Source organism: Telopea speciosissima, chromosome 4 (assembly GCF_018873765.1).
Source record: "Telopea speciosissima isolate NSW1024214 ecotype Mountain lineage chromosome 4, Tspe_v1, whole genome shotgun sequence".
Taxonomy (NCBI): Eukaryota; Viridiplantae; Streptophyta; class Magnoliopsida; order Proteales; family Proteaceae; genus Telopea; species Telopea speciosissima.
This window is the reverse complement of record NC_057919.1, coordinates 44,308,183-44,329,655: the sequence shown is the minus strand read 5'-3', so window position 1 is coordinate 44,329,655 and position 21,473 is coordinate 44,308,183. Positions and strand designations below refer to the sequence as shown.

The window sequence follows — 21,473 nt, the reverse complement described above, 5'->3', positions numbered from 1 at the left end:
TGGATCAGATCTGAATCTGTAACAATGCTAGTATGCAAGCTCCAAAGTATGCCGGATATTAACCAGAAAGGCTCCACATGACCAAATAGTTTCGTAGGTGCAACCAAAATCGTGGAACACACTGTGGTAATCCCAAATAGGCTGATCTCCAGGGTAGTAGATTCGAGTATTCAATAACGAGAGAAATTCGATCTCCAATAAGAGGAAACACAGTCACAATTATAGGGCAGCAGTATTCCATATAAAGGCAGCAGTGACACATCAACCAGTCATGCTTATAGAAGCCAATCAATAACACCAGCCAGGTAGGTAGTGAAGCTCATAATAACCAGCCAAATAAGACAAATAACCAGACAAATTCATAGGTAGTTGAAGCAGCCAGCCATATAGGAACAAGAAAAACAGCTTGATAATTGAAGAAACCAAGCCAACAGAATGAACTGGAAATTTTTTTACTAAAAAACCTGATGTAAGATGCTGAATAATGGGCTGTATACTCCTCTGATGTTGATAAAACTCTCCTTAAAAAATTAGCAACTGTGGACTGCCCTACCCCTTAGATCGATTATAGCCAGGGTTTTGTAAAAAACCCTGAAAGTGAATATCGATTATAGGGAAGGGGTCTTCAACAAAGGTGAGGCTGACATGTCAAAGGTGTTTGCTTATTGTAATACTTGCTGACCAAAAACTGCTAGAATGGATCTCCAGTTCGAATGACCAATCTCCTTGGTAATTGAGACTTGATCTTCACATGGGAGAAATACCTAAAAATCGCAGATAATGAGGGCAGCAGCTATCTTGGGCAGTAGACCTTCTTCAAGCCATAAATAGTTGAAGTAGAATGTCATTTGTGATGGTAGAAACACCAACAAAAAATTCCAAATAGCAGCAAACAACCCTAACCCAAAATCGATATGGGCAGGGTTTTGAAAAAAACCCTGAAAAGAAGGATCGATTGGGGTAGGGGTCTTCAAAAAACTTGGATAGGTGCAATATTGAGGTCGATTGGTCCTTAAAGTGGGAGTAATCAGCCCTCCAAAAATTAGCAAAAACTGAAACCTGAAAATCAGGGTTTTTGGCAGGTAACCAAATTAGCAGGTTAAGGAATTTTTGCTGTAGAAACAAATCCAGCCATCAGAAAGGGTCCAAACTTAGGTCGAGTAGGGCTTGTAGTAATAGGGAATCACCCCCAAAAAATTAGCTACATCTGAAAAAAGAAACACCAAAATCGATTGGAGACAGGGTTTTGAAAAACCCTAACAAGTTGAGATCGATTAGGGTATGGTGGCTGGAATTAATTAAAGCTTCGAGAAAAAGGAAATAGGGAATGAGGATAATGGAATAGGGTAGAAAGGGGCTGGAGAAGGGTGCATAGGGAGCTCCAATGGTGGAAGGTCAGCTTTCAATAGTAATAGGAAGTCGATCTCCAAAAAATTCTGGAAAACCCCAAATCGCAAAGATGATTCCAGCAGTATTTTACTATAAAAAAGTAGATAGAATGGAGGAGGGCAGCAACTAAATCATTGGTCAAGGATTTTACCTCATAAGTGCTGCCCCCTTATAAGGAGAAGAAGAAGAAAACCAGAGAAAGAGAGGCCGAGAGAGAGAGAGAGAGAAGAGAGGTCGATTGGAGAGATGGAGTAGGGTTTTTCCTCTTTTTCTAACCGAGATCAGACCAGCTCTGATACCATGTTGGTTGAACCGTGGTTAGAGAGAGGGAAGAAAATAATAGAATTGCTTGTATTAATTGATAGGTAAGCCCCTCTATTTATAATAGAGGGGAAAGTTACAAGAGACTAAAATAGGCGATGTGGGACTAAAACCCACATAGCCGACTTACACTTAATAACATAAAAATAACCCCAAAAGGACCAGAATACCCCCACGGTATTCTAAAGTACATTCTTCTAACAGATAAGAAGTCCACATCTGGGTATTGCACATTTGTTGGAGGCAACCTAACTACTTGGAGAAGCAAAAAGCAAGCTGTTGTGGCTCGATCTAGTGCTGAAGTTGAGTTCCAAGCTATGGCGCAGGGTATTTGTGAGCTTCTTTGGCTCAAGGGGCTTCTTCAAGACCTGGGGATGAATGCTAATCTTCCTATGCAGCTCTACTATGACAGCAAGTCTGCAATCAACATTGCTCAGTGCTCACAACCCGGTTCAATATGATTGTACCAAACATGTTGCGATTGACCGGCACTTTATCAAAGAGAAGCTAGAACAAGGAATAATTTGTATCCCATTTATTCAGTCTAGTGAACAACTGGCTGATGTACTTACCAAAGGAATCAGTACTAAGTTATTTTTTTCCTATAATTAGCAAGTTGGGCATGTTTGATATGTATGCACCAACTTGAGGGGGAGTATTGTAATATGGGTTCAGGGGTAGAATAGTCATAAGGGTATTTCTGTCCTTGTACTCATTCCAGAATGTTCTTCTCTTTATTATAAATAAAGATGATTGTAGTCACTCTGACTTAAGCCAGTATTCACGAAATTCCACAATCTTTCATGTTACATATTTGCTCCAACAGAGGACCAAAAAAGTAATTGTCAACAGCAGAATAGAGATTACAGAACATGGAAGCATCTATAGTCATTGTCAAGCTGAGGCATTTGCAAGGAAAAGGAGAACAAACAGTTAGTATGTGTAGTTGATTGTGTACCCTACTCTAGAATCCTATAGCTAGTCCAACAGTCAGGTCTTGGGGTCAAAGTTGAGATTTTGTTTTGTTTATATTATGTTAAGCAGTCTTAGTATCCTATATATATAATAAGAATTGACTTGCAATTTTCCTTTTCAGTTAATGCAAAGGTTTAGAGTGCTACTTTCAGTAGGTGTGTCAATTAAATGTCTGCAAAGAATCCCAGAACCTGTAACCAGTGCCTAACAAAGAGAAGAGATGGAGAAGAAGAGAGAATAAAGGGAGAAAAGGGTTGTATGATAGAATTTCACTTCTACCGTACCAGCCAACACATATTTATATTAAGCCAAAACAGAATTACAAAAGGAATATAACTCTTACCTAATTAAACCTAAAGCCTAAAACAATAAACTTACTTAAACTAGGAAACTAACAATTAAAGACATAAACTAATAAAAGGAAACCACGATAGGGGGACTCCCCCTATCGTGTTACATATCTCTTAACACTCCCCCTTAAGCTATAGTATACACATATCAAAAGAAAGCTCCAGCTTGGACCAACAAGAACAAATATGAAAGGCAGCACCAATCTTGAACACATGTAGTCATAGACACCAGCGAGCTCAAAGTAGCACTCCACTCAATAAATCCATAAACAATAGCAACCCAAACAAATCCAATCAGAAACACGTCAACACCAAAAACTCTTCCCAAGGAAATCAACAAAATGCAGCACCCAACGGCTACATCAAACGTCCTTTCCAATGAAGGCACCAAAATGCAAGTAGTAACCTATTCAAACAAAGACAGATAAAAGTGCAACTCCAATGGCTACACAAAATCCCATAAAAATTGCATCTCCAGTGACTACACAAAATCCCATAAAAATTGCAGCTCCAGTGACTACACAAAATCCCATAAAAGTGCAGCTCCAGTGACTACACAAAGCCTATAAAAGTGCAGCTCCAATGGCTACACAAAATCCCATAAAAGTGCAGCTCCAATGACTACACAAAAGCCCATAAAAGTGCAGCTCCAATGTGATGTAGATCCCAGCCCCATACATGGGCTGACATACAATCGAACCAGTCCAGCCAAGACCAGTCAACTCGAACCTAACCAGTCCCTAACTTTGGGACAGAATTGGACCAGCCAATTTGACTTCATCAAGCCATTTCTCAGCAGCAGCTTCTCATCAGCAACTTGTAAGCACCTTCTCAGCAGCAGCTTGTAAGCAGCTTTTCAGTAGCAGCTTCTCATCAACAAGTATCTACTACTATTTTGGTTAAGCCCTCACTATATATAGAGGCCTTATTATAAGAATTTGAAGAATAGAATGAATGAAAAAAATGAAGCTTGCTTTTTGCAACCCATTGTCCTGAGAAAGGCTGAGAGATCAACTGAGAGAGTTGAGGGTGAGAAGCCCACGGCTGAGATAGCCCCCTATCCACATTACCCTTCTATCCCTCCATCTTCTCTTCTATCTTCTGTTTTGATTGCTGATTTGTTCCCTTAATCTGAAATTTATTTATTGAGATCAAGATCCTGCCTGGGGTTAGATCATTCGTGATTTAACCTTACATTAAATTGGTACCAGAGCTATGGGAGAACCAAGCTCCAATCCGCTGACGGATAATGCTAGTCAGGAGCAACTCATCCTAGCAGTCCAGCAACTGTCCGATAAGCCTGCTACTATGGACCGAAAGATTAAAGAGATGAGGGAATCACAAGCCAACAGCCAACAACCTACAGTGAACCGTGTTCCTAGGCCTGTACCACGTCCACCTCATTGAGTTTTGCAAGCTACATATCCAGATGAGCATGAATATGGTGATGAATTTGATCCTGATTATCAACCACATGATGACAAGCAACAAGAGAAGATAGACTCAATGATCACAGCCATTGAATCGATTCCGGAGATGTTGGTGTGTGAACCACAGCTTGATGATGATTGGGTTGTTGATGCTGCCCTTGAAGGAGAAGAGTGTGAAGACACCCTGGATGATAACAATGACATTTATGAAGTTAATGTTGAAGTTCCAGCAATTTCTGCCGTCATGAAAGAGTCAGCTCTTGATGGTCCGAATGTTGAGACTTACATTGAAGAATTTAAAGCAAGCAAAGTTGAGGCAGTGGATGATGTGGAAGTTGAACACGTGGAATTTGTTATTCCACCAAAGTACTTTGAAGAACGAACTCCACATTCTGGATTACATTTGTATGTTCAAGGAGCTGCAAGAATATTTGTATGGACAGAAATTTGACATTCACCACACCAAGCTTACCCCTAGCATCTTCAAAATTCAAGGACGAATTTTTCCTAAGAGGGGGAGAGTTGATGTAGATCCCAGCCCCATGCATGGGCTGACATACAATCGAACCGGCCCAGCCAAGACCAGTCAGCTCGAACCTAACCAATCCCTAACTTTGGGACAGAATTGGACCAGCCAATTTGTCTTCATCAAGCCATTTCTCAGCAGCAGCTTCTCATCAGTAGCTTGTAAGCACCTTCTCATCAACCGCTTGTAAGCACCTTCTCAAAGAATACATTGTTAGCACCTTCTCATCAAGACTTGTAAGCGACTTCTCAAAGAATGACTTGTAAAGACTTCTCATCAAGCAAGTATCTACTACTATTTTGGTTAAGCCCTCACTATATATAGAGGCCTTATTGTAAGTTTTTGAAGAATAGAATGAATGGAAAAAAACGAAGCTTGCTTTTTGCAACCCATTGTCCTGAGAAAGGCTGAGAGATCAACTGAGAGAGTTGAGGGTGAGAAGCCCACGGCTGAGATAGCCCCCTATCCACATTACCCTTCTATCCCTCCATCTTCTCTTCTATCTTCTGGTTTGATTGCTGATTTGTTCCCTTAATCTGAAATTTATTTATTGAGATCAAGATCCTTCCTGGGGTTAGATCATTCGTGATTTAACCTTACATTACAATGGCTACACAAAAGCCCTTCTCAAGGAAGGCAATCCAACAACAATTATACTCCCTCCTGAGTCTCAAACACCAAAAAAAACAAAAAATCTCAGATAAAAATGCTTGCAGTAGACATCTTCACAGACAGTAGACTAGACATCTTCAATCTCCCCCTCACGTGTAGCATTACATGTGAACAAATAATTCAGAGAATATTCCACCAATACATGGCAACAATAAATACCATCCCATAACAAATAAAATCCCAATAATCTTCAATCAAGAGCAGCCACATATAATTGCCAATAAAGAAGCACCCCTCACGATAGCAAATAAAATCCCAAACCAACGCGATCTGGGGTCCACCAATGCTAGATAATGGCAAATTTGTAATTAATCCATCAATCCCAATGTAATCCCAATCTTAAAACCCAATTATTGATCCACCCAAGAGAGGTAAAACATAAGGCAATCTAGTAATTAATTAGAATTTTTCAAAGTGGCTCTTGGATAGATAAATAGGGGAATGGCAGAAGCATATCTGTAATTTAGATGAAATCTAATTACAAATAACACCCAAGGCAAAAGGGTAATCTTGGAATGAAAAGTAAAATAAGGACATGAGGGACTTAGTGCTAATACGAGGAGTATAAATGGAAAACTCAAATAATGAAATAAAGGACAAAGGAATATGGAAAGCAATCAAAGAACTTGTTGTATCCTACCAATTTGTAGAGGAAGTCTTCTTCCTCATGAAACCATCTGGAACGAGAACCAAGGAGATTGAGACCTTCACGCAACGAGAAGAAAACCACGGCTAATCACAAATTGCAAGAGATCAGCAAGCATAATCAACACAATGGTGACTATCTTCAACAAGTGCAAATCGATACCCAGATCAGCAAACAAAAAGCAAGAACAGTCATCGATTCCATCGACCAAACCTTCAAACCAGCAAATATCAGAAACCATAGCAGTGGTAGCAATAATCGAAGACAGAAGGGGTTCAGCAACAGAAAAGCTCCAACAGCAATCAACTAGAATTTGACGACCAAGAAAACCAGCAGTATATAAATCTTCTTCATCTTCTTCGATCGATCAAAACACCAATCACCAAGGAATTTATTGCAAACACACATGCCAGAAGGGGACATTACCATCTTCAGTAACCTGCCAAGAACAGCAACTTTCTTGGACCAGGAAATCACCAGCAATCTCGATTGCATCAAATAGCAGGCTAAGGTAACCAACTAAGCAAATAAATCTTCAAGAACCATCAAGAACACTGGTTACCAAGTAAACGCCTTCGACAATGACAAAAAATAGCTGCAAATAATTAAAACGACAACATACGACCGACAGTTACACGCCAAGAGGAATAGATTCAGGTATAATCAAGGGGAAACAGCGGCCACTCATCGTCACATTACCATCTTCAGTAACCTGCCAAGAACAGCAACTTTCTTGGACCAGGAAATCACCAGCAATCTCGATTGCATCAAATAGCAGGTTAAGGTAACCAACTAAGCAAATAAATCTTCAAGAACCATCAAGAACACTGGTTACCAAGACACGACAGGTTTTCAATTAACATCATCAATAAACTTCAATCAACATGAATTGATCAGCAACATCAGCATACAAAACCCTAGTTCTTCTTCTATGAACTAGGGTTCCCTTTTTCAAAGTAGTTGGAAAACCAGGTTTTCGGACACGACTCGTCTTTCAAAAACCTAGTGACTCGGCCTGGTCAAACCTGGTCAAGGCGAGTCTTTTTTTTTTTTTTTTTATGAAATAAAAATGCATTAAAACATAACTGAAATATTACAAGACATGCTATCTGATGAAAGTGGCGCTGTCCTAGCATAGTTTGCCAGATTATGGGCTGGCTGTATCAAAGGTCTAGGTTGCTTAACAATATTTACAGACTCATAAGATTCCAACATAGTACTAATATCCAGCAAAATATAATATAGTTCCCACGGCCAAGGATGAATTTCTTGACTTGTGATCCAATTCCTCAGCTCCTCACAGTCAATCAAATTATCTAGCTTCCTGCAGTCCAATGGAAGTGCCTATGGATTCCTTCTTTGAGTCTCCAGAGGTCAGTTTCCTGTGTTGTTCCTGCAGTTCCATAAGTCATAGATGAAGCATACAGCTCATGGTTGTAAAAGATAACAAAACCCCATCCTTCGGAGCTCACTTTTTTTTATTAAATATAATAAATATATATAAATTAATACAAATTCAAAAAAATATACAGAAAAATGTATGGAAAATAATTCAGGGAATGACCTATCAATGAATTTTGAGTTTATTAATAGTTTTTTTATTCTTTCTTGTCTTGTCAGCATTGAATTGGTTAGATAGGATAGTACGAACCATCCTTAATGGGGACACTAAAAATGTCAAATGCACTGTACTTCCGTGGGGAGAGTATAAAGAAAGGAAGAAAATAAAAAGCAATTCACTTAGACTCAAGTAACACCATGAATAAACAAGAGATCCATAAGGAAACGGAGTAACAAAAATTGGGCTTCAAGGTCAAGGATGGGCACAAGTTAAACGGGGAGCAGAAGTGGTAGAATCCCTAGGTATCTGGCTGCAGGAATGCAAGAGCGCATTAACCCTCAGAGAGTTACCGAGAGAGAGACATGCTTTCACCAAACTGAAAATCCTGTTTTCACCACCAGAGTTGCAGATTTTCAGCCAGACAGAATGGAGGTGACGCTTCATGGTAGAGCTGCCAGAAATTGCAGAAAGCCTTAGGGCTTCGTCCTTTCAACGAAGTCGAGCATTGACGTCAGACAAGGGAAGCTAGAGGGTTTTACATTTTCCTGTTTTATTTATTGGTTTACTGACTCAACTACCCAATTGAATGCTTTTAAAATGACGAGAATCGCCAAGTTTGTTGTGGCTCGGGTGAAAAACCAAGTCTTATTTTGACTCGGACGATTTTCAACCGAGTCTGGTCATTTTTTAAGCTGGCCGAGTCTGCATGACTCTTGACCAGGTTTTCTAAAATTTTGACTCAACTCGGGTGACTCGCCCGAGTCAAAACCTGGTTTTCCAACTATGCTTCAAACTGGAAACCTAGACGACTCTCAAAACGGCAATCACGAAGAGAACCAGGTATTGGTTACTGCTCTGATACCATGTAAAGAATCCTAGAACTCGTAACCAGTGCCTGACAAAGAGAAGAGATAGAAAGAGATGGAGAAGAAGAGAGACCAATGGGAGAAAAGGGCTTTACGATGGAATTTCACTTCTACCGTACCAGCCAACACATTTATATTAAGCCAAAACAAAATTACAAAAGGAATATAACTCTTACCTAATTAAACCTAAAGCCTAAAACAATAACTTACTAGGAAACTAACAATTAAAGACATAAACTAATAAAAGGAAACCACGATAGGGGGACTCCCCCTATCGTGTTACATATCTCTTAACAATGTCTAATTTGGCTATTTCAAATAGTGGTTTGAATTCCAAATCAGTTTAGGATTATTAGAGTCTATTTCTAAATTTTATATAGTTGTAAGGGCTACAGCCTCCCCCATTTTTATAATCAATAGAAAACAGTTTTTCTAACTGTGAAAGAGATGTGAATTCAGTTTTGCTTGGTGGCTACTCAGTAGATGCTAGGTGGATTCCAAGGACTGATCAAATATAGATTCCTGTGCCTATCTCTTCTATTTATTTTCGGTTAGTCCTTCACTATTCTAGTACCCTGCGATTCCTTTCTTTTCTAGTTATTTTCTGATAGTTTTAATCTTTCATATCTATCTAGTACCTAATCTGTTTAACCAAAATTACACAACTGATCTCTATTCTTGCTGTTCTTCGAGTTCTCATTCTGAATCTCTATATTCGAATTTGTTGGATACCAGTCCTAGTAACACTATGATTGTTGCACCTGCTATTTGCTCTCAGAATTCTCTCAGAGTTTCTCATACCTGATCTCTATTCTGGCTATTCTCTGAGATATATGCACTATTCTTCAAGTTCCCATTCTAAATCTCTGAATTCTAGTTTGTTGGAAAATAATCCTAGTAACACTAGGACTCCACTGTCGCACCTGCTGATTCCTCTGAGAATTCTCTCGGATTTTGTAAGAAAGTAGCTGATGAGGAGTGATTTTGTCTGAAAATTCTCCCTATGGAGTGAATTTTTTTAGGGCAAAGTTCTTTAGGAATTTTCATGTTGCTCTGGCTGGGTCGCATGGAGTTGGCTCAAGATCTTGGCGTAATACTCTGGCTGTTAAGGGGCTTTTGATGGATAAATGGAGATGGTTGCTGGGCTCTGGCAATATTTCCTTCTGGCTTGATAATTGGACTGGGGCTGGCCCTCTGATCGACTATGTTGACAACGGCCTACTAGTGGATACGGAGCTGTGTGTCAAGGATGATTTGGGGGAGGACGGCACTTGGAGGCAGGACATTTTGGCCCACATTGATACAGCAGCAAGAAGAGATAGCATTACTCTTGATAATTTTGCTCTGTCAGATAGAAAGGATGTTCTAGTATGGACCCCTTCTAGTGATGGTTGTTTCACAACTAGATCGGCTTGGAATGAAGTGCGGAGTATTTCACCTGTGATATCCTATGCTAAGTGGATTTGGAATCAATCTGTACCCTTGAAGGTGGCATTTTTTTCTTGGCAGCTCCTTAATGAAAGGATCCCCACGGATGAATCCCTAATGTCGGTTGGTATTCCCCTGGCTTCCAAATGCAATTGTTGTGGGAGTCCAAGGAGGGAGACTACTGATCACTGCCTGGGTTCTGGTGGTACGGCTTCTAAGGTGTGGGGCTACTTCTCTTGTATTTTTGACATCTCTTCTCTTCCCTCACAAGATATCAGAAGTCGTATCTCACTTTAGCAGGATTTGGCTAGCTGTAGCAGCTTAAGTGCTTATATTATAGGTGTCTGACCTTCTTTGATCGTTTGGGAGCTTTGGAAGGAGAGAAACAATAGAAGGCATGGGGAAAATAGGCATACTGCTGGTTCAATAGTTGAGCGCATTAAAGCCTGGGTGAAGGATGTTCCGTTACCATCCAAGATTGGTCGGTTGGGGTCCTTAAGAGACGGCTTAATTCTACAGTGCTCTGGCCTCCTGGCTCCAACACCCAAGCCGAAACGCCCTCTCCCAGTTTTTGGTATCCACCCTTCCCCTCGGTAGAGCTAAATGTGGGTGGTGCTTGTAGGGGTAACCCGGGCCTTGGAGGGAGCGGAGGGGTTATTAGGGACACGAATGTTGTGGTCCTGGCTGCCTTCTCTAATTTCTATGGTGTTTGCACTAATTCAATTGCAAAGATAAGAGCCTTGAGGGATGGCTTGCTACTGTGCCAGGACTTAGGTTTCTTTGACTTGGTGGTTAACACGGATTCCGCATCCACTGTCAGAATGGTTAACCACAAGAGGTGTAACTTATGGAAGGGTTGATACTGGTTCCAGGAGGTTTTGGCCTTAGTTTCTGCTGCTAGGGCTTACATGTCCTTTGCTTATCGAGAAAGTAACAAGGCGGCTGATTGGTTGGCTAATCTTGCTTGTGGGTCTTCTATTACTTTCCAGTAGGGACGTCTGTGTACGGGCGCTTTTCAGAGTATTCTTCGGGAAGACAAGGCCGGACTGCCTGTTCTCAGAAAATAGCTTTGGTGTTTTCTTTTCTTTTCTATACTGGTTTGGAAGGTTTTGTTTTTAAGAGGTCAAGAGTGTTTTTGCTCCTTGGGTTGCGGTTAGGTGGAATGTCCCCCCCTTCTATTCGCTTATTATTTTTGGATCTTAATAAAAATCTAGGGGCTGGCCCAGGTCCCAGGTAATATTTGGGATTAATAAATTTTTTTTTTTAAAAATAGCTGATGAGGAAGGCTAGGCTTAAACAAACACACACTAGCAAACCTACAGAAACCAAAATCGCAGTGAACCAGAAAACTATGAGTATGGCACAAACTAATTATGATTAGAACTTGGAAACCACAAATCTGATGGGACTGAGAAAAAAAATAGCTAATACATGAAAATAGAAACTAAATAGCTAATACATGGGAGTAGAAACTAAATAGCTAATACATGGAAATAGAAACTAGTTAGCTTAACTTACTAACTAAATAGCTAATACATGGAAATAGAAACTAAATAAATAGAAACCTTAAAAGATCTTGGCAACAACTCTCCTCTATCCTATGCCACCTGTCCTCGTTGGGGCCCACAAATCTGTTAAAAGATATCCTTAACTGCTGCGGTTCGAGGGCTACATGGACAGAACTTGGGCGTAAGTTATAACTTCAATAGCTGGGCCTGATATGGGCTTAAGTGACTTAACACACATGAACCCAAACAGACTGAAAATAAAAGACCTTAAGGACCCATCATGGGGTTGTTTAAAGGCTGTTAAAACAGCTAGTTGTGGGCTAGTTCGGCTAGCTCCTTCTCTAATGTAGCTGGTCTTACACTGCATCAGCTCTCTCCACTTAAAAAAACTCTAATGTAGTTGGTCTTAACTCCTACACTGCATCAACTGTATGTGATGGATGTCCAAATTCAGCCCATACAAGTACTCCGGTAGCTCATGATAGGTAGGAATGTAATCTTCAAGGCATGGTCCCCTCTCCCCAAGAACTAAGGTGGAATTATAAGCTCAATGTGCTCTACCTCAGGTTCAGCTTCCATTGTGATATGTGTTTCCTTGGATCTCTAGGACTATAGTGTCAACCTCCATCTCAATCTCTATAATATTACCAAGCTCCCTATCCTCTGCAATGTCGCTCTCTTCATCAGCCAAGGTTTGAGGTCACGGTATCTCAGCTGGTCAGTCAAAAAACCAAGTTGTCTTGGTAACTTGGCGAGATCTCGGCTGAGTTGGTGCATTTTTTATGTTAAATTTCGGCTCTTGGGTCCGGTGGCCATATGACCTTATTACGTCATGAAACTTGCAGGACAGCCTACTTTAGGCCCTATAAACATGGTGGAACCCTTAGAGTAGAGATGAGGATGTTGAGATGGATGACTGGCAAAACCAGGAAGGATAACATAAGGAATGATAATATTAGAGCTGGTTTGGGAGTAGCCCCGATTCAAAATAAGCTATGAGAAAGTCGTCTGAGGTGGTATGGCCATGTTCAACGGAGGCCTTCGGATGCTCCAGTTCGGAGGAGTGACTGATTCTGATTGAAGGTACTAAAAGAGCTAGGGGCAGGCCTAAAATGACCCTAGGAGAAGTGGTGAAGAAAAACATGCATAGTTTAGGTCTTGTTTCATGTATGATGTCAAATAGAGCTTATTGGAAGGAAAGGATCCGCATAACCGACCCCAATTAGTTTGTATAAGACTTATTTGTTGCTATCGTTGTTGTGTTCCTTTTCTCTTCTTTTATCTTTATTATTTTGTCTTCACTGGGATCCATGTAGCCGATCCCATTTAGTGGATAAGGCTGAGTTGTTGTCGTCGTTGTTTTCGTAAACATGGTGGAACCCTTCTTTTTTTTTAAATGACACCCAAAATGGTAGTTTGACTTAGCACTTAGGACCCTAGGGCTGCAGGCTTACTCAGGGGGCCAAAGAGGCCTGGGCCTGGGCCTAAGATGCTACATCGTGGGGTGCTTGACAGGGTCTGGTAGGCTAGGCCTGGCAAGCTGGCTGAATGCCCGCATCATAGACAGCATCCAAAATCTTCAAGTGGTTATGGTTAGGTAACCTCCGACTCTTCATCCTCCTCAATAGTGCTAGTAACCACTGCATTCAACTATTGCCATAAAGGGCAGAATTTTGCAAGATGTCCAAACTCCTGACAATGGAAACATTGCATTCTACTGCTGCTGGCCATAGGACCCTTTCCCTTACTCTTTGCATGTGTAGGAATGGATGTAGTGGTAGCCTGGTAGAGCAAGTGGCGAGTTTATCGGATACCACACTGACTGCAGACTTCCTGTTGTCCTCCCCGCTTGAAAACCAATCCGCCTCTTTGAAACCTCCAACAATTCCTCTGCACGTAAGGCCTTCTGAAAACAATCCTAAAGGTCATAGATGTCTGTCACGCCCATCTCCTTCTGGATCGCTAGTCTCAGTCCTAATTTGAAATGAGACACCAACTGGTCATTGCATTCATTAAGTATGGTACATGAGATAAGTGCGTCAAAATATTGCATGTAATCAACTACTAATAGGGTTTTTCCGCAGTGAGTTAAGCTGATCATGCAAGCATGCTTTGAAGGTGGGCAGAAGATACGTGCCCTTCAATTCTTCTTTCATCTCGAGCCAAGTGCTAGGGACTGTCCCCCTCTGCTGTCATCGCCTCTCATAATGAATTAATGATTACACCATCCTGGAAAGGGCCTACTAATTTGGTTCATTCAAGCTTCATTTTCTTTAGCTCTGTCAATTCATACCAATCGAAACAGTCAGCCAAACATGAAACTCAGTCATAGATTAACCGCAGATCATGCTTGTTGTTGTACTCCTTTAGCTCCAAGTACACTCAATGTGAGTCATTGATACGACAGTGTGGCAGTCCAGCACTAAAGTATGCACAAACGTGATCCTCAAAAGAAGGTGTTGGTGTGGATGTTCTTTGAGGTCCCCTTCTTTGGCCATTATTGGCAGTGGAATGTACTTGTGTCTCCTCATTGCCTCTAGGTGGTACAGAGAATTAAGCCATTGGGTCAGGACTCCTTTGCTCTATAATAGCCATTCGGTTAGTGAGGTGCCTAATCATGTCAGTGGAGTGATTTAAGGATTCTTGGACACTCAATGGATTAGAAGCTTGTGTATCACTGCTAGCCATGAGCTCTGATACCAATTGATGAGGTAGGATAGGCTGCAACAAACAAACACTAGCAAACCTACAGAAACCAGAATCGTAGTGAATCAAAAAACTATGACTATGACAGAAACTAAATATGATTAGAACTTGCAATCCAGAAATTCTGCTGGGACAGAAAGAAATATATAATAGAGGTCCTAATGGGGTGAGTATGTGGTTAAGATACCAAAGCAAAATGACATTGTTAGAAGATATGAACATGGACAGAAAATAGGAAGTAAGGAGAACTTGAATAACTCTCAATCCATCAGTGCGATGGTGCTCAAGTGTGGGTCGAATGGAGTAGAAAGGGTAGGGATTAACATACTCAAACTCAGCCTAATCCAATGGTTATGTTCTCATGAATCAATTAATGAAGTTCAAACTCATATGCTGTCGAATAACCCTATCGCAGACTGATATCACCTAATAGGAGGCCACGATAGTGATAGAAAGCTGCTGGAACGATGAAAGAAAGAAAAAATGAAGTAGAAGGGGAGAAGAGGATATGACCAAAAGCTTCACCACCACCCAATCTAGGCTTCACCGCCTAGGGTTGGCTCTTGCTTCACCACAAGAACTGGAGCTGCATTGAAGAAGACATAACACTTTCTTTGCCAAAACCGTGGGCTACTATAGCCCTATGTTTTAATTATTGATAATAATCAATGGCAATACAAGAACAGAAGCTCCCTCCTGCGTGGGGACTGGGGAGTAACTGGCTACCAAGCAAAACAAAATATAAACTATTACATGGGAAATATTTGGAAATAGAAAGTACATGCAAATAAAAACTCTTAATTAGTTTAACTTACTAACTAAATAGCTAATACATGGAAATAGAAACTTTAAAATTCTTGGCAGCATCTCCTCTATCCCACGCCACCTGTCCTCATGGGGCCCACAAATATGTCAAAAGATCTACAAACTGAAAATAAAAGAACTTAAGGACCGATCGTGAAGCTGTTAAAACATCTAGCAGTGGACTAGTTGGGCTGGCTCCTTCTCTAAGGTAGCTGGTCCTGAGCTGCTCAGTAGCCCTTCCCAGTAGGCTATTTGACCAGAACTCTAATCCGTTCTGACCACCGTTCCGCTAGAAATTAAATTTCTCCTTTTATCTCTCAGTTCTGAATTTTCTGGTTCATTCTCTTGTTTTCTGGGAAGATCCTTTTAGTAGATCAACCTTGAATTCTAATCCCAGAGCTTGGGTTTCTGGTTTGCCATTAGAAGCCCTCACCACTGGTTCTGTCAGTAGCTAGTTGATGTTGGACACAGGGAAAACTAAATTGAAGTTGGAACCAAAACAAATTCTCTTTCTCAATATATCAACAAAAACCCCTTCAACATGGTTTCAAATCTAGCAAACAACAAATCCCAGGGACGCTTAGTCTCACCCAATTAAATGCATTCACTTGAATAGATTAGCTTTACTTAATAAAGAAGAATGAATCTATCTTCAAATTAACAGACTAATTGAAGAATTTAGTTACTTGAACATGATGTTCTCACCTCTTTAAACTTTTTCTTCAAAATCATATACCTTACTCCTTCTACTAACTCCTACAGATAATTTGTATTTACAAGATGATTTCAAGAGTGGTTTCCCGTCCAAAAGTCAAAGCATTCGTAAGACATTTAGTCTCAAAAGATAGCATCCTCTACTTGTGCTCTAGTTATTCTTCTACAAAAGAAGAAGGTTCTCAATATCACTTACCATAACTAGTAATACAGCAGTAACGGCCACAAGAAAAGGATTAACAAAACGTGTACTTTGAGCACTAACCGTAGCAACCAAGTCCTCCAAAGTTCAAAATTTTCTAACTTATCAACTGAAATGAATCAAATCTGGCATTGAATTCGGTGAATGTATTGCATCAAAACCAAAGAGGACTGATCATAAAGCATAATCTTCTTCTTCGTCGTCGTTTAAAAAAAAAGGTCGAAAGCGAATTGAACAGAAATTTGATCAGAAAAGTCAATTAAAAATCAGGGCAAACCATTCTTCTTTGGCCTTAAGAAGATGACGCTGCTTAGACGGATCCAAGCCAGAGGCCTCATCTTCCTCTTGGATGCCTCTCCAACGATCCAAAAGCTCCCTTCTGGTAGCCATCCTCTTCGCCATTGAAAACTTTTTGAGGAAATTAGGGTTTTCTCAAACCATGCAGAGAAGTTTTGAATGAAACATGTGAACTCTAAGCATGAAAGATTACAATAACTCATACAATGAACACAGAGGCATTAAAGTTACCCAAAAAAAAAAGACACAGAGGCGTTAACCGAGAAATGAGAGGACGGACGGGGTAACCGGTGCCAATTTATCTGCGCCACTCATTGACGGATTTGCCCTCAAGGGCATGATACTTGACGGCGCTATCTACGAAGCAAAACCTTCGAGTGGCGGGAAATTTTTTTTTTCTTTTTTTTTTTTTTTTTTTTTGCAAAAGTTTTCCTTCAACCGTGGAAAGGAATCTCTTTAGCCACTTTTTCAATGTCCATCAGTAGCCTTAAATCTATGCCATTGAAATCATGTATTGGGATCAGAATCCTTAAATTTGTGCCACTGAAATCATATATTATATTCTACCAAAAGAAAATCTTTTTTTTTTTTTTGGTAGAATACCAAAAGAAAATCTTGTATGAACCCTACTTTCGTACTGCAATAGGTGGCATAGCCAGAATGTTAGGTATATTGGGGATTTTGGGGAGACAAATTCAAATCAGAATTATATTTTTGTTCAAAAATCACAGATCTTCCATGCTTAAAGCTTGCATGGCAGATCTGGAGCCATACCTAGTTTCCCCCAGCTATTCTGGGCTGGCAGAGAGCAGTTATTCAAGCAAAACACAAGAGGAGAAGGGGGCAGCAGGTATAGGTGTGCAGATGTATACCTGAGCAGGGTTGAGAGGTCTGAGAAAATCGATTCCAGGCCTGGTGCAGGGCTGGAGCAGCTCCCCTTCCTTCTCCCTTCTTTTTCCTTCTTCTCCTTCCTCTTCTTTCTCTCCTTTCTCCCTTCTTTCTCTCCTCATAGTTTCAGGGTTATTAAGGGTTCTAAATGAGCTCAAGAACCCTCTATTTATAGGCCAGGCCATGACTAAGGCCTGTTTGGCTGCTTAGGTCTCTTTTCAAAATGCATTTTTAGACTGATTCTCAGTCATTCCGGGCACTCTGGTGAGATCCACAGTGATCCGAGGGTATGAGGTGGTCCCCCAAACTTCCCTCAACCTATGGAGAGTGCCCATGTCCAATATGGGTGGTCCCCACACATCTGTACATTAAAATACAGCAATTTCCCACTCTGGGTGATGTCACTGGGCCTTGCTGCATCGCCCAGTGCCATCGCCCAGAGAATTTATCTGCAGAATTATTTGGATTGAAATGAAATTTCAGTCCATTTAGAGACATAATTGGGTCATGGTTTCTTCTAGGAAAGTGAATCTCTATGAATCTAGTTTCTATTAAACTTGGAATCAAATGAAATGAAGATTGGGTTATGAAGTTATGCTATTTTTATTACATAAAGGTCAACCTGTCAAAACAGCAGGATCCCATTTTGATAGAAATTTGAGCTAAGCTTTTAACTAACTTAGAGACAGATCTAAGTAATGGTGTCTTCTAACAAAAGGGATCCCTATGCGTCTAGTTTCTAAAAAAATTGGAACCAACTCAAATGAAGTTCAGGTGGTAGAGTTATATCCTTTTAACTAAGAGAAGGTCTATCTGTAAATTAGCAGAATTTGTCATTTATGTTGGGATTTAAGATGTATGTATGGAATTGGGTTCTCATTATCAAACCAATCATGAAAATGGATATTTGGGTTTAAAAATGCTTTATCTAAAACATTCAAGGTGATGAGGGCCATCATTAGTTTAGCCTAGAAGTAGGATTTAAGTCCAAGGGTCCTAGAATCAGGGTATGGCACCTTCCTTAGCTTGTACATTTTGTGATGAGCTGTACAGTCACAAAGAGTTTGTGTTTGCCTTCTTAATGGTGTGTAGGTCCTCACCAATGGGCTACCTCATTATGTTCAACCTTGGGTCCATTGCACCACAGTATACTGGTAGCCTTGACCTCGGATTCTGGGCTTTCAACAAAAATTTCAATTAGCCCCTATTTTTGGGCAGGGGTTTTACAACATGTATCCCTGGTGCGGGCTTCTAACCCCTTCCCGCGATTCACCCATTGAGTTGTCGGAGAGGACCAATCAGTTCCCGCATCTCCCTCACCAAGGTTAGCCTGACCAGCCCTTTGTGATTAACCTATAGGGCAATGCATTTCTTTTCTTTGGCTTACAGCCCATATTCACCATTCCGGTGTTCTTTCATTTCTTTTCATTCACCATTCCGGTGTTCTTTCATTTCTTTTCATTTCTTTTCTCATATTCATATGGTCACCCACACAGGTATCCAACACCTAAATCCCTACTGGCAAGGGTGCGTAGCATGGGTGATGAAACTCTAGCCCCATGTCTATATGGCATCGTATGAGTCGGGTGGTGTCAACTGCATCCCATTATACGGGCTACCACAAGCCTCATTTCCAAGCCGACTACGGTGTCTAATCTAACAATCACAATCATCATCAAGAAATCATAGTGTTGATCAACAGATAGTCATTATGTAGTGATTTGAGTAATTTGAACAGTAGTAAATAACTCAGTATTTATATTCACAATTCTTAATAGCCGACACAATATTACAATTACACATACACATATGATGATATTATCCATTCACCTGTGTTGGGTTCTAAGACCTCAGTTGCAAACTCAGTTCCAAAAGCAGTTTGGTTGTTGACCTCGAGCGTGGGATCAATTCCTAGATATAAATCAAAAGTTGTCATATTAAGTTTCCAATCTGTCTTTGATAGGTCTAGGGTTAACCTAAGCTTACTGGGTTGACCTGATGCTTGATTGGTACTCATTTGGGATCACTGGGCCTTGCACTATGTCTTAGGTTCATGTCCCGGTGCATCATCCAGTGTCAGTGGCACAAAGGTAATATGGTCATTTTCAATAGTTGTACTTGACCCTAGGTCAGATCAGATCCACAGTGCTGTCCATAGCTTGCCTGTGCTGTAGGACCAAGCACAGCAAGGTTTCCTTCACCTGCGGGGCCCACTAGGGTTCCAAAGTATTCCTCCACCAAGGATAGATGCGGGGAAGGGCTTTTTGCTCATTTCCCAACTTCCCATAGTGTCCCACAGCCATTGGGTGAGGTTCCTATAGCCAGATCAGCATTCCAACAATTTTCCATTCACTGGGTGATGGCTCTGGGAGATGTCTGCATCGCCCAGTGCATCACCCAGAGGCTGCAATTTACAAATGGGCTGAGATTCTAAGGTGGGGCTTCTTGGGCAGTGTGCTCAACATCACCCCATGCATGTTAGGGTGCTCTGAAGACCCCGGGGTGGTCTTCCTACTGGTCCAAATGGATCACCCATCTGGTTAACCATTTGGCTGCCAGAGGCTGCCCAGACAGCCCAGTGAATAGTATCATAGGGTTTTCTCTAAACTTGGAATTCGATTCCAGCCACATGCAAGGCTGGAAATGGATGCAAAATAGTGGTTTAAGGCTGCAACCACCTAGGGTTTGGTCTTTGCATCCAGGGCTCCAATCAGTCAGCCAGACGTGAATCTGGGCAGTGCAGCTGTGCACAACCATATTCAGCTCCAAAGAACAGCAAAACAGAATTATAGAATTAAGTAAAAATCCCAGATCTTCCATGCTCAAGGCTTGCATGGCGGATCTGGTGCTGTTTTGGGCAAACCCTAGCTGTTCAGGGCTGCCCAGGGAGAAAAATCACATCATACATAGAGAAACAATGGGGACAGCAGGCATATGCAGGTATGTTTATACTTGAACAGGTCTGATAGAGCTCGGGTTCAGGCCTGGTGCAGGGCTGCAGCAGCTCCTCTTCCTTCTTCTTCTTCCTTCTTCCCCTTCCTCTCCTTTCTCTCTTTCCTCTCTCGTTTCTCTCCTCACGGTTCCAGCAGAAATAAGAGCTCTAAATGAGCTCAAGACCCTTCTATTTATAAGCCCAGCCCACACTGAGGCTTGTTTGGCTGTGAAGGCCCCTTTTGAAAATCAATTTTTAAACTGATTCAGACTGATTCTGGGTACACTGGTGGGGTCCACAGTGAACCAAGGGTATGAGGTGGTCCCTCGGATTTCCCTCTATTAGTGGAGGGTACCCATGTTCATATGGGCTGGTCCCCATAATTAAAAATCAATTAAATATACAGAATCACTCACTGGGCGATGTCACTGGGCCTTGCTGCATCGCCCAGTGCCATTGTCCAGAGAATTCCAGCAAGCTGAAATTCAATGGGCTTGCACAGGGGTCTGACCTTTGGTCAGGGTATTGTCCCCACATGCCCCATAGGAGATTTTACACACTTTTATAGAGGTGGTTCCCACTATTATAAGGAGGAGAGAGATTACCTGGGATCCAAACCATATATCAGGCAATGGGCTGTACATTTGCAGGGGTCTACTGATGAGCACATTTATGTGTGAAATCTTAGGGCATAAATCATACATTTTACCACATTGGACAGAGTTACTCGGTGCTTTCTTGTGCTTTTCAGGTTTTAGGTGAATTTTTGAGAAAATGGAAGAGATGATGCTAAAGAAATATTTTTAAGCTGTTTAAAGGTGTTAATGGCTTGGATGTGTAGCCCATCGAGTCAGCTTCGTAACGGTTCAAACGGCACTTGATTCCGAGTTGAAACGAAGAAGTTACGGCCGTTTCCGTAACGAAGCGCGAAAATGGTCTGTAGGGGTTTATTTGCAATTATTGACAGTCGGCCGGAGACAAAGTGAAGCGAAAGTTCGGATTCTAGGGGCCTTAACGCAATAACCAGAAGTTATATTTCCTGTACCCGAAAGATTCCATTTGGAGGGCTCTGGACAGTCCAACTTCAACTTGAGATATCTTGGGCTCCCGAACTCCAAATTGGACGAAATTTGGGTCTATTTTGGGTGATTTTTCGTAAGGAACACAATGGTGAGGCCTATATAAGCACCCCATGCTCCACGTTTTCTGAAGGATAGAATGGGTATTTTATTTATTCTTGAAGGAATCCTAGTCATCA

At 41.2% G+C, this 21,473-nt stretch overlaps 1 protein-coding gene across 1 annotated transcript in view; it reads right to left on the bottom strand.

Annotated features, from left to right (window-relative positions):
• LOC122658369 overlaps nucleotides 1-16,615 on the bottom strand; it is a 100,979-nt gene extending 84,364 nt beyond the window's left edge. The window contains exon 1 of the mRNA XM_043853295.1: nucleotides 16,376-16,615. Within this exon, the coding sequence (XP_043709230.1) occupies nucleotides 16,376-16,500 (125 nt within the window). The 5' untranslated portion in view covers nucleotides 16,501-16,615. The remainder of the gene's footprint in view (nucleotides 1-16,375) is intronic.
• Between the last annotated feature and the right edge of the window lie 4,858 nt (nucleotides 16,616-21,473).